Raw genomic sequence first — 12,865 nt, 5'->3', positions numbered from 1 at the left:
AGAGTAGCCAATACTCTTAACATCTGAGTCATCTCTCCTGTCCTTCTTGTCTTGTTTTCTGAGATGGATCTCTCTGTGTAACAGCCCTGGCTGTCCTGGAACTCACTCTGTAGACCAGGCTGGCCTTGAACTCAGATCCTTCTGCCTCTGCTTCCTGGGTGCTGAGACTAAAGGTGTGTCACCACCATTGCCTGACTTAATTTTTTAAAAATATTATTATATTCATTATATATTCTTTTTATGTACATTGGTGTATTTCCTGCATGCATTCTTGTGAGAAGGTATCAGAAATGCAGTTACAGACAGTTGTGAGGGGCCATGTGGGTGCTGGGAATTGAACCTGGGTTCTCTGGAAGAGCAGCCAGTGCTCATAACCACTGAACTGTCGTTCCAGTCCCCACTGCCTGGCTTTTAATATCCTGTTTTTAATGGACTTGAATTTTTGTTTTGTGGGTGTGGGTACTATTGTGCCACCTCGTTGCTCATGTGGAAATCAGAGGGATTACTTGGTTCTGTCCTGTGGATGCTTGTGGTGAGACTCAAATTGGATAGCTATGGCTACTAAGCCATCTTACTGACGTGTACTCCAAATTTTTAAACATTGAAATTGCAGAAGTCTTTCAGGTGTTTTATCTAAAAGTCAATGTGAGCCAGGTGTGATGTGCTCCTTTATTTTTGGCACTCTAAGAGGCGGAGGCAGGAAGAAGTTAAGAGATGAGCTCAGTCTACATAGTGAGTTCCAGGCTAGGTAAGAACTTAAAAAAATACGAGCTTTTGTTTTTTATTTGGATTTTGTCTTCTTTAAAAGATGTTCTGTTAGTGGGGACAATTACCTTAAAATGAGCTATATTTTGATGATTTAACACTTATTTATAGAATAGGTTGTTTACCTATGGTCCTAGCACTTGTGACACAGGCAAGTTTCAGGTCAATTTTAGCTCTAAAAGGAATGTAGAAAGAAAAGGTCTAAGACAGGAGTATATGTAGATTATTAAAACCGTACATATTCCCTTACACTCATATGCATGTTGAGAAATAAGAATACAATGTTCTAAAATTAGGGCAAAAATCCTTCAGTAGAAGTTGGCCTTGGTGGAGCATGCTTTTTATTATCCCAGCACTAGGGACATAGGATTAGGAATTAAAACTAACTTCTTCTATGGGCCAGGTTCAAAGCCAGTCTTTTTTTTTTTTTTTTTTTTTTTTTTTTTTTTTTAACCCTAAAGTCTTGTAACATGACAGTATATAACAGTGCAACTATTGTTGCCAGAACATTGGACTTCTTGGACAGTTACTTGCAGGAATTTAATTTTGTTTGGGGGGGGGGGTGAGGTTGGGCTAGGTTGAGGCAGGGTCTCACTGTGTAACCCTATCTGTCCTGAAACTCACTATGTGGACCAGGCTGGCCTTGAACTCAGATCTGTGTGCCCTAGACATTCAGCATTCTTGGTTGTGTTAGCACACATTTTTGAAACCTAGAAGGTTGGTATTGTTTATAAAAGTGTTAAAAATGAATGAGAGATAAATACTATGCATTGGTATTTTCATTCACTTAGAAAATTGTGTGATGCTGGTTTGACTATGTAAAGAGAATTTAAGGGAGGGCTGGAGAGATGACTCCACCCACAGTTAAGAGTACTTGTTTTGCAGAGGGCCCAGATTTGGTGCCTGGTACCCACATGAAGGCTCATAACAAACTTGAACTCTAGTTTTAGGGAATCTGAGGCCTGACCACTGAGGGCACAAAGTGTGAATATGGTATCCATATATATCCAGACAAAACATATAAAACTCAACTTAAAAACATTTTAAGGGTTAAATAAAAACAAATGAGCAGAGAAGAAAATTTTCATGGGCTTTTTTTCCCCCACTTAAAGATTTATTTTACTTTATATGTATGAAGGTTTTGCACTGAATGCATATATGTTCACCATATTCATGCCTATTGGGTCCCCTAAAACTGAGGTTATAAATGGTGGTTGGCCACCATATAGGTATTAGAGATGGAAACCAGGTTTTCTGCAGTAGCAACTGTTGCTTTTAACTGCTGAGCCATCTTTCCAGACTCAGCCCTTCCCCCCACACCTGCTTCTGTTTGGAGACAAGATTTTACTGTGGATACTAAGCTGGTTTGGACCTCTCTGTAGCCCAGGCTGGTCTCAGTACTTAGATTTTTTTTTTTTTCTTAAAATGCTGAAAAGGTAGAAGCAGGGTAATCATTGTTCAAGGTCAGCTGCATTACATGAAAACTTAGTCTCAACAGAAATGTTTATAAATAGGTTTTGTTTCTGAGAGCAGTTGGCTAGTCTTTCCAAAGTATAGGACTTTATTTCCAGTAACAAACTGACAAGGTGTAGAAATTGTCATCTATCGCATGACTTAACTCTTGGCTGCTGTCTTTTGAGTTGGATCTCATACCCTAAGATGGCCTCAGGATGACCTTGAACTTGTGGTCCTTCTGCCGCCCCATTGATAGCACTAAGTTTACAGTCCTGTCCCACACCATCAGGTTCATGCAGTGCTTGGGACTGAATCAAGAGCTTGCATGCTAGGTAGGCATTCTCCAAGCTGAGCAATGTCTCCAACAATTTGTTGTCTGTTTTTAGAGGGCGAACTTGGTAGGTAGCTGAGAATTGTTCTGTTCCTCTTGAACTCAGGATCCTTCTATCTCCACCTACAGTAGTGGGATTGCATACAAGTGCTAGTCCTCGTTCCCAGCTTTTATTATATATGTTGATTTCCTTATGCTCCAGTTACATACTAATTTCCTTATGGAGCCTTTAGTTGTTACTCTTAAAGCCCTATGTGTACAAAATACTGCCTGCCTTACAAGATTTAGTGATGAAGCCTGTAAAGGCCCTATTGTAGTGTACTCTGGCTAATAAAGGGTACGTTTAAGCCATTTGAGATGGTTTATAAACCTATAATCTCAGTTCTGGATGCTGAAGCAGAATGATCACAGGTTTGAGGGTACTTGTGTAATTTAGCAAGGTTCTGTCTCAAAAGTTCAGAAAAGTCTAGAAATACTAACTCAGTGATTATCTAATATGCAAGAGACCTTTGATTCAAATCCCAGTGCTGGAGAAGTGGAAAAAGAAGGGTGCATTCTGGTGTGTATTCTCAGAAAAAAAGATTAGGCCTGGTTTGATTCCACTGTTAATCTCTTAATAGGTGGTTATAATGTAAAGTGAAATTTACAGTCTTTTGGATGTGGCAAAGTAGGTCACTAGGGACAGTACTATAAAATTATACCTCTCTTTCTCTTTGCTCTGACAGTCTTACTGTGTAGCTCTGGCTGGCCTGAAACTTGCTATACAGACCATAAACTCATAGATGAACATATTTCTGCTTCTGAGTGCTAGCATTAAAGGTGTATGCCTCTATGCCCAGCTATGCTAAATACATTTTTCAAGATAAATTGTCAGGACCTAAAGTTTTCTGGAGTATGAAATACAAACATTTTCACTTGTAATTTGTAGACAAAACTTTTGCCTAAATGGACAGTATAGTAAGACTAATCTTAAAACACTAAGCCTGGAGTGGTGGCCCTTTAATCCCCGAAGTTGGGAGACAGAGGCGGGCAGATCTCTGAGTTCTAGGCCAGCTTGGTTTACAAAGCAAATTCCAGGACAGCTATAGCTACATAGAGAAACCCTGTATTAGGAAAAGAAAAAAGAAAAGAGAGGAGGTAAAACCATAATGGTTGGAGGCTGCAGAGATGTCCCAGCAGTCAAGAACATGTGCTCTTCTAGAGAGAAGATCTGAGTTTGGTTCCAAGCATCCACTTCAGGCAGATCACAAACACCTGTGACTCTGACACGTGGGGGAATCCATACCTGCACTCATCACCACCCCCAATACGCTCTTTTTATATTTTTTAGCCAGTTAGCCAAAAAAAAGAGTCGATGTTTTTAATATTTTGTATTATATTGAACATTTTTACCTCTTTTTCTATTGCTAAGCAACAGAAATGCTTTTGCCTTTATTTAATAACATGGGGCAATATTAGACTTTTCTCCTTTATTTTTTGTTCCTGTTTTGATGTTTAAGCCCCTTTGAGACTGTAAGGTGAGAAGAGTGGGAAATAGATAAGTAAAGAAGATACTAGGGTGCACATGCTGGACCAACAGGAAAGGGCACCATGTTATTTGTGGAGATAGAAACAAAAGGTTATATGTGGAAAGTGTTTGCAAGTATGATGCTCAACACATGAAATGCTCTGGCCCACCTGACCTGGTGTGAGTCAGGCCTCCAGGGGAGTAAGTCCTGGGTTCAGAACAGTCATGTCTGGACTAAAGAGTGAATGAGAGTAGCTGTTGGGCCAAGTAAGACTTACTAAGTAAAAGGCTTGCGTGATACATACTGTTTTATTACAGGTTTACAACAGCGGTTATTATTCTCAGTGAGAACATTAAGATAAGACACTACAGAGCTTTGGATGGGATGATGGTCATTTGTAATCTTAGAGTGCAGAAGCCAGGGGCTTGTAGTTTCCAGGCAACTGAGTTCTTTCAAATTCCACAGTGGCTTTTATAATCATAATGTATGTAGAGTATATTTTAATAGGGTGGTGTATGTGCAGATGCCCTTAGACCGGAAGAGGATGTTAATCGATCCCATGGATCTGCAGTTACAGGCAGTTGTGAGCTACCTAATATGAATGCTAGTAACTGAACCTGGGTCCTGGAAGAGTTCATTTCTCAGCTGTTTCCAGAAAGTGAAGTATCACTGTGCTGTTAGGGTGTGTGCCATGAGAATACTTTGCATTTTAATGAATTCTAAAGAATGCACTAACTTAAATTCTTTTGGTATAACATTCTAGCAAAGAATGGCTCAAGAAGTACTGACACATTTAAAGGAACATCCTGATGCTTGGACACGTGTCGACACAATATTGGAGTTTTCGCAGAACATGAACACGAAAGTAAGCAAGTGGTGGTTTTAAAAACCCACTATTCTTTTCTTCCAGTTGTAAACTTTGAGGAAGGTATCTCATTTTTAGTATTAGCAGTTGTTACCAAATCATTTTATATTGCTAACTTATTTCAAAATTACTCTAAAGCTTAGAATTCTTGCAAATAGTCCTAAGAATTATGAAGTTTTTATAATTGGGACTAGTGTGCAAGGTTTTGTTTTGTTCTTTTTTTTTTTCTTTTTGGGGGTGGGTGGGTATTTTTTCATTTTAGAGCATGTGTATAGGTCTTAGTGTCATAAGTTGTAAAAGTTATTCAGAGATGAGACATAACATTATTTTGGGCAATTAATACAATACAGGTTAGGCACCACCAACACCAGTAGTATGGACAGCTTAACATCTTACGCCATGGTTCCAGTGTTTTCAGTGAGACAGCACTCAGTTCTTATTTGCACTTGAAAATGTTATAACTCAGGGCTTTTTTTTTTTTTTTTTTCTTTTTTCTTCCTTGAGTTTGAACAGAAGGGTTGATCAAAATGTGTTTTGACTGTTTAATGCTTAGTGATTCACGCTTCTCTTTGAAGGCCTTAAAGTAATAAGATGCCATGGCACTCTGTTTAATACACAAAGGGTTTCTACTTGATATACATTGTGTTAAAACAGAAAAATTGCCATGTGCACATCTGCTTATAAGATCAGAGTGTGTTAATTAACAGTTTTAAAATATTAATTAGTTTTGACATCTTGTAAATTTTAAGGCAAAAATACAGCCCAGAACTTCCTCAAAGTGCTAACCTTAAGTAACATAACAGTGTTTGCCTGTTTGCTTGCCTGGTAAATTTTGCTTTTTATACTGACAGACATTACTAATGTTTAAGTTGATTTATCAACAGTATTTTTAAAAACTCAAATTTGTCTTGTGAAAAATGAGATGATTAGAGGAACAGAAAGAAAGCAACAGGTAAAGAATTCTTCGATTTACATAAATTACAAATGATTTGGTGCTAAATTTATGCACTATGACATTTGGCTTTTATGCAATCATTTTTTTTTCTTTAAAGATGTTAACACTACCTGATATTAATCATAATGTTCCATTATGTTGATTGCTTGTAATAGGAAGAAAAGGGGTGTCTTCCTGTGCAACTGACACAGCTAGGCTTTGACGGCAGGCCTCCACAAGGTCTACCCTTTTGATTCCCTTTAACTGAATTCTGTTCATCAATTGTTTTTGTTTCATGGGTGGTGGGTGGGGAAGGGGGAACTCAATGCATAAATAAGTATTTCTAAGGGCTCAGATTTCTGCCATAGGGATCATTCCATGCGTTTGTTTTTCCATGTGGTCTTTGCTGTTATCTGTCCCTCATCTTCATAGCTCAGCAGTGGATTACTCAAGTTTTGAGATTTAAAGGAGGATTAGGGTTGGGCTTTTTATTTAGTTTTTGTTTTTGTGATTTGGTTATGTTCTATCATTTATGAAGAAATTTCCCAAAGGAACAAGACTTCTCTTTGCAAGTTTCATATCCAGAGTCACTAGGATGTTAGGACTTAAGTTGTGATAGAAACACCAACACATGCACCTTTGACCACATGTGTAGGATCCTTTTATTGGGCTCCAGTCCTCAAATTAAAATTGTGTGTTCAGTAAGCTGATCCCACTTTTGTAATTGTTGAAAGGGTTGTAGGTAGTAAATATCATCTAGCACAAGTATTAGTCATTAATAAGTAATGAACAAATGACAGTAATGGAAGTGGGTGTTTTCAATTGAGAAACAATAATTAGGTCAAGTAAAATATACCTTAAGAGTTTTTGTTTTGTTTTTTTCTTTTTATTCTATTGAATTTATGGTGTTTGTTTCTTGGTGCTCCATGGGTCCTTTTAGTTGGTTATTATTAGCAAGAGGATAAATTCTGTAACACAGTTAGATTTCTGCTTTTTTTTCCCTTTTTTGAATCTTTAGGTAGTGTGATTTGTGCTTGAATAAACTTAGAGAAGTAAGTTTTATGCTTAGAAGAACGTTTGCCTTCTGTATGCTTCTGAGCAACAGATCTGCAGAATTCCTGACCAGGATAGTAAACTTCACTACTGCTGATTATGAAATACTGCAGTGACATTTATTTCTTAATTTCAGAATTTGTTTTGGCCTCATTCTTATTTTAGAGGATTTTAAGGAATAATGTTCTGCAAATGTAGAATTTGAGTAGAGATTGTAAAACAATATTTTTGTAAAGTGTGGAATATTAAAATGAAAGAAAACAGCAAAAACATTTAAGCACAATGTAGTTCGGGACAGTCTATATTGTGCTGTGGCTAAAATGAGCATTTACATGATCCCTTTGGTTGAAATACTAATGCTCCTATTTTATTGTGTAAATGACTAACAACTTTAAAGATGAACTCTTATTCTCAGCCAACACTTGCAATCTGAGGCTATGTCTGTGTGAATGACTTTACCTTTCAGGTATTACAGCTGGTTATTAGAATCCCAAAACTACATTTTGGTTCCTTTTCTTTCTCCTGCCTATCCACACTAATTGGTCATGTAATAATTTTAGGTAGTAAATCCTTGAGCATTATAAATGCTTAAATGTTGCTGACTGTTTAGAGTGCATAAGCAGTGGGAGGGATAAAATGGATTGAAAGTGGTATCTGTTATTTAACTTTTTCATAAATGTAATTACAGCTGCCATGTTTGTAAGGAATACCTGAAAGGTAGATACAGATTGCAACATGCATTTGTTTTTTGACTGTGCACAAAAGTTTATCTTTAAATTAGTAGAAATAGAAACTGCATAAGGGTGGGGCTAAACTTGAAAGTAAACCCATGGGTTTGTCTTGCTGCTCCTTTAAGTAACACACCAGTGATGCTTAAGCACTCTGTGACAGTACTTGATACTTGCTAAAAGCTTATAACTCCTAGAGGGTGGTAGGAAGCTTGATAGCATCCAAGCTACTAAATTTTTAGGAGCCTGGTTGTGTTAATATGTGAGCCCATGAGCAGTCACTTACACTGTGAATTCCTATTTGGCAGTTATTTTTCCTTCTACAGATAAGCCCATTTGGCTGCTAAAGGGCTTTTTATTTGGTTCTTCCTCCTGGTGTGAGCATGTATAAACAGCAGGACGTTACGTAGAGTAGCAAACAGTAAATGAGGAAAATGCATGAAATCTCAGCTTATGGGTGAATAGATCCTTGTTTAATATATGTGATTAAATTTGATAGCATAATGTTTTTGAAATGTTAGTTATAAAATGTGTGAGTGTCTGTCCATTTGTGAATCCTTAAAGGACCTAGTCCTGTGCCAAGAAATTCACATAGTTCTATTCTCCGATTTTCAGTACTATGGACTACAGATTTTGGAAAATGTGATCAAAACAAGGTGGAAGATCCTTCCAAGGAACCAGTGTGAAGGTAGGAAACACCTTAAGGGCAAACAATGCAGACTTTGGCTTCTGACGCTTTTATTACTGTTGAGTTGATTAATGTTATATGGCAGGATCTATTTGTATTGGGAAGAAGTAGGCTGTCTTTTAGAGGAAAGAGGCAACAACCATCATTTTAGTTAAACCTTATGCAAAAGAAAATGGTACTTGATTAAGTGTGGTGGAGGCTGGATGGTGGGAATGCAAGTCCTAGGCTACTCAAGATCTATCTCTTAAAAATAAAAAGAGGGTCGGTATGGTGGCTTAGCTGGTAAGACACTTGTTTTTCTCAGACCCCTACATTGGTACCATTCAGGACATAGTACAAACACCACATAAACACCCTGCTCCATAAACATAAATAACGAGCAAAGATAAGCTGTCAAAGTGGCTCAGTGCATAGAGGTATACTTTTACCAAGGATGACCATGCAACTTGAATCCCCAGGACCTACATAGAGGCACCAACTTCTGCAAGCTGACCAGCACACAAACTTGTGCTCTCAATAGTCCTATCCCCACACCTGTGTGCACATAGAACAAATAAGTTAAAAGTTTTAACAAAAAGCCCATGACAAAAAAAAAAAAACCCTAAGCAGGGTGGCTGGAGAGATTGCTCAGAGGTTAAGAGCACTGTCCCAGAGGTCATGAGTTCAATTCCCATCAGCCACATGGTGGCTCATAACCATCTACAATGAGATCTGGTACCCTCTTCTGGTTTGTAGGCATAACACTTTATACATAATAATTTTTTTTGAACAAATAGGTAATGGATTTGTGATGGGAGCTGTGCACGGGTTCTATGGAAGAACACTTAAGTGCTTTCAGCCTTTGATTCATCTTTCCAACCTTGTTTCTGTTAATACAATTTCTTGTTTATTTTTTATTGGGATGGTATTCTATTGTAGTCAGGTTGTTTTATAGATGACTTTGGTGCTTCCACCTGAGGATTGGGAAGACAGATCTGAACCATCACAGCTTTGGGAGTGCTGATCAAACCCAAACATAGTAGACAAGCATTCTACTAACTTGAACTGTGGCCTGAGCCATAACCTTTAAGTTTGAACTTTTTGTTGTTACAGGGATTATTGTGTACATTCTCTAGTGATGTCAAATGCTAGGCAGATATCTTTTAATCTAATTGTTACAGGTCTGGCATTTATTATCAAGTTAGTAACTTCAAAGAAGCCAACCTATTTGGTTGTGTTTATGTATACCTGGAATCCCAGGCAAGTGTGGAGGCAAAGGAAGAAGATTGCCATCTTTGTTACATAGCAAGTACCAGGTCTCATAGGCACTCTCTGGAAGCTCAGATCTGTTTTGAAGTCTTGAGTAGTTTCTCTCTTTAGACTTCTGAAATGGCCTGGGCTCTAGTGTTATTCTAGTACTAGTGTCTCTGCCCTTCCAGTCCAGGTGTATTTGTTTTTGTTTGTTTGCTATCTTTTTCTTTTGTAATAAGACAATGTTTTCTAGTGCCATCCTAGATGTCCCAGAACTTACTCTGTAGACCATGTGGCCTCAAACTCAGAAACCCACCTCTCTGCTTCTCAAGTACTGAGACTAAATAAAGGTGTGTGCCATCAGGCCAGACTAAGACACGTTCAAGGGAGAGACTCTTGTAACCACATTCATTGGTTCAGTGTACACATAGATAGTCCCAGCACTTTGAGGGTTGTATAATATAAGTGAGACTGGTTCTGAAATGGTGTTTTTACTGTAAAGATTTGCTTATTTATACATATATACACGTGTGTGTGTTTGAATGTATGTACACCAAGTACCTTCAGAGGCCAGAAAAGGGCACAAGGTCCCCTGGCTCTTGAGTTAGACCTTGTGAGTGGGTACTAGGATCCAAACGAGTCCTCTGCAAGATCAACAAGCACTCATAACTGCTGCTCCCATCTCTCCTAACTCAGTAAAAAGCTATCTTAATGAGAAAGAGGTACAAAGAACGTTGTTACAATTATCCTCTGCATTGCTATAATGACCGTTTAGCCTTAAGCCAGAAAATTTTAAGTGCCAAAAGGGTTTTACCTTTTAGTTTTAGTGTAGGGCTTTTTAAATGGTGGTGGTGGTGGTGGTGGTGGTGGTGGTGGTGGTGGTGGTGGTGGTGGTGGTGGTGGTGGTGGTGGTGGTGGTGGTTTGAGACACTATAGCCCAAGGAGACCAAGAACTCAATTTGTGTAGTCCTGGTTGGTAGGTGTGAATCGTGACATTTGGCTGAAGTTTAAGGTTGTCTTGTCTCTCATACACATTTTTTTGTTTTGTTTTGGTTTTTTTGTTTTGTTTTTTTCCTGCATAGAATTTTTTTTCCCTAGAACTTGCTGCCCTGTACACCAGTCTGGCCTCAATCTCAGAGATCCACCTGCCCTCTGCCTCCCCAGTGCTAAGATTAAAGGCATGCACTGCTACTGTCCTTGAAGTTTCAAGTTTTAAAAGAAATACTTCTTAGTATTTTAAAAAGTTAATTAAATGTACTGCTTGACACTCTTGGGTTTTTGAGACAGGGTTTCTATCTCTGTGCATCCCTGGCTGTCCTGGAAATCACTATCTGAATTAAGATAGCTCTACCTGCCTCTACCTCTTAAATGAAGGAAGGCCTGTGCCACTCAGCTGCTTTGACACTTACAAGTATATATACACAAATCTTATTATAGAGGTATTGTTTTAATATGCAAGGATCTCGTGAGATTACCAGAAACTTAAGAGAACGGTGAGTGAAACATGAGCAAAGCACTATAGTAGGTGGCCCTTTGAGCTGTAATGTTGAGGATGGCCTTGAACTTGTGGTGGTCTCCTTCCCACTTCACCTGAGTGCTGTGATACCAACTGGAACCCCTGCTAAATATATACTAAGCACTCTACCAAACAAAATTTTAGTCTTACACTTATATTTTTTTTTTAATTGATGATAAAGTTGCTCCTTTTCATTGATTATCACCACCAGGGGCTGATATTAGTTGCAGTCATGTGCCTCTACCCCTAGCCCACGTAGTCCTGGGGTAGAGCTCAGGACCTCATGCCTACTGACTGAGTAGTCCTACCAACTGAGGTGCACCCACAAAAACTTTAAAGGGAAATATTTTCTACTTTTCAGAACCAAATTGTCCAGATTTTGTTTTTGTTTTTGTTTTTGTTTTGTTTTGTTTTCGACAGGGCTCAATGTAGCCCCGCCTGACTTCATGAACCATGTTCTTCTGAACTTCATGTACCACCATATACAGCCCATATCAAGCTGTTTTGTATTGCTTTGCTTTTGTTTGTTTTCCTCAAGACAGGGTTTTGCTGTGTCCTGGCTGTGCTGGACCTCGATCTGTAGACCAGGCTGGCCTCAAACTCACAGATCTGCCTGCTTCTGCCTTTCTAGTGCTGGGATTAAAAGGTGCGTGCCACCTTCTAATTCTCCCTGCAATGATAAATTTTTTTCTTAAAGGTTTTTTTTTTTTTTTAAAGGATTTTAGAGTGATGATGGTGATTTTTTATTTTTTTTTCCCCAGATGAATACTGGTATTGTAGTTTTTTTTTGTTTTTGTTGTTTTTGTTTTTTGGTTTTTTTGAGACAGTGTTTCTCTGTGTAGTCCTGGCTGTCCTGGAACTCATTCTGTAGACCATGCTGGCCTCGAACTCAGAAATCCGCCTGCCTCTACCTCCCAAGTGCTGGGATTAAAGGCGTGCGCCACCACCGCCTGGCTGGTATTGTAGTTTTTACAAGGGTTTTAGATTTTTATAGTGCCAAGATTTGAAACCATACATTGTATATGCTGGTCAAGTACTTTTTCACAGATCTACACCTACAGACATGCCCTTCTTTAGATTTTATTTCCTTTCTTAAAAATTAAAATTGCTTCCCTTTGGAACATGTATGTGTGTGGTTTAGATGCACAGTGTATAACTCATAGTCCATGTGGAGAGGTCAGAGGACAGTTTGGCAGTAGTTGGTTTGGGGGATTGAACTCTATCACTCACATTCTTGCTTGATGGCAAGAGCCTTTACCTGCTGAGTGACTTCCCAGCCCCACTTGGGTTTTGAGAGGTTCTGTCTACCTGGGTGGCTGAGATTATCTGTCATTGTCACCAGGTCTGACGCTATTAACCTTATTACATCTGTGTAGAAAGAACACAAGGGGCTAACCATCAGAATTTTAAAATTGGATTCAGTTGACACCAAGGACACATGGAAATGGTCTCTAGTAGGGATTTACCTAAGTGTTAAGTATAATTTGATGATCCTTTATAGAACCACTTTAGTCCCTCATTTTTTTCATTTTAAAACCTACTAAAAGATCCTGGAGGAAAGTGAGAAATGCACATTGGATATATTGAGGTGCTTGCCGCCAAGCCCGATCAGTGCCTCAGATTCAGTCATTGAAACCCACGTGCTAGAGAAAGGCAGTTCCCAAAAGCCATCCGACCTCAGAACAGGTGAATCTCTAGCCATTTCCAGGTCAGAGTTGGTTATTTAAGTAAGATCTTGTTTCCAAAACCTGTGCCTAACCTAAGCACCCAACTCTGGTGCTGGAGTGTGCAC

At 38.7% G+C, this 12,865-nt stretch overlaps 1 protein-coding gene across 2 annotated transcripts in view; it reads left to right on the top strand.

Annotated features, from left to right (window-relative positions):
• Xpo1 (exportin 1) overlaps positions 1-12,865 on the top strand; it is a 38,596-nt gene that overhangs the window by 6,759 nt on the left and 18,972 nt on the right. For both annotated transcript variants that reach the window (XM_034508475.1, XM_076938025.1), the window contains exons 3-4: positions 4,823-4,924; positions 8,255-8,327. In XM_034508475.1, coding sequence (XP_034364366.1) covers positions 4,823-4,924; positions 8,255-8,327 — 175 coding nt within the window. The remainder of the gene's footprint in view (positions 1-4,822; positions 4,925-8,254; positions 8,328-12,865) is intronic.

The sequence above is a fragment of the Arvicanthis niloticus genome, chromosome 7, assembly GCF_011762505.2.
Source record: "Arvicanthis niloticus isolate mArvNil1 chromosome 7, mArvNil1.pat.X, whole genome shotgun sequence".
Taxonomy (NCBI): Eukaryota; Metazoa; Chordata; class Mammalia; order Rodentia; family Muridae; genus Arvicanthis; species Arvicanthis niloticus.
This window is presented reverse-complemented; position numbering and strand designations above follow the sequence as displayed.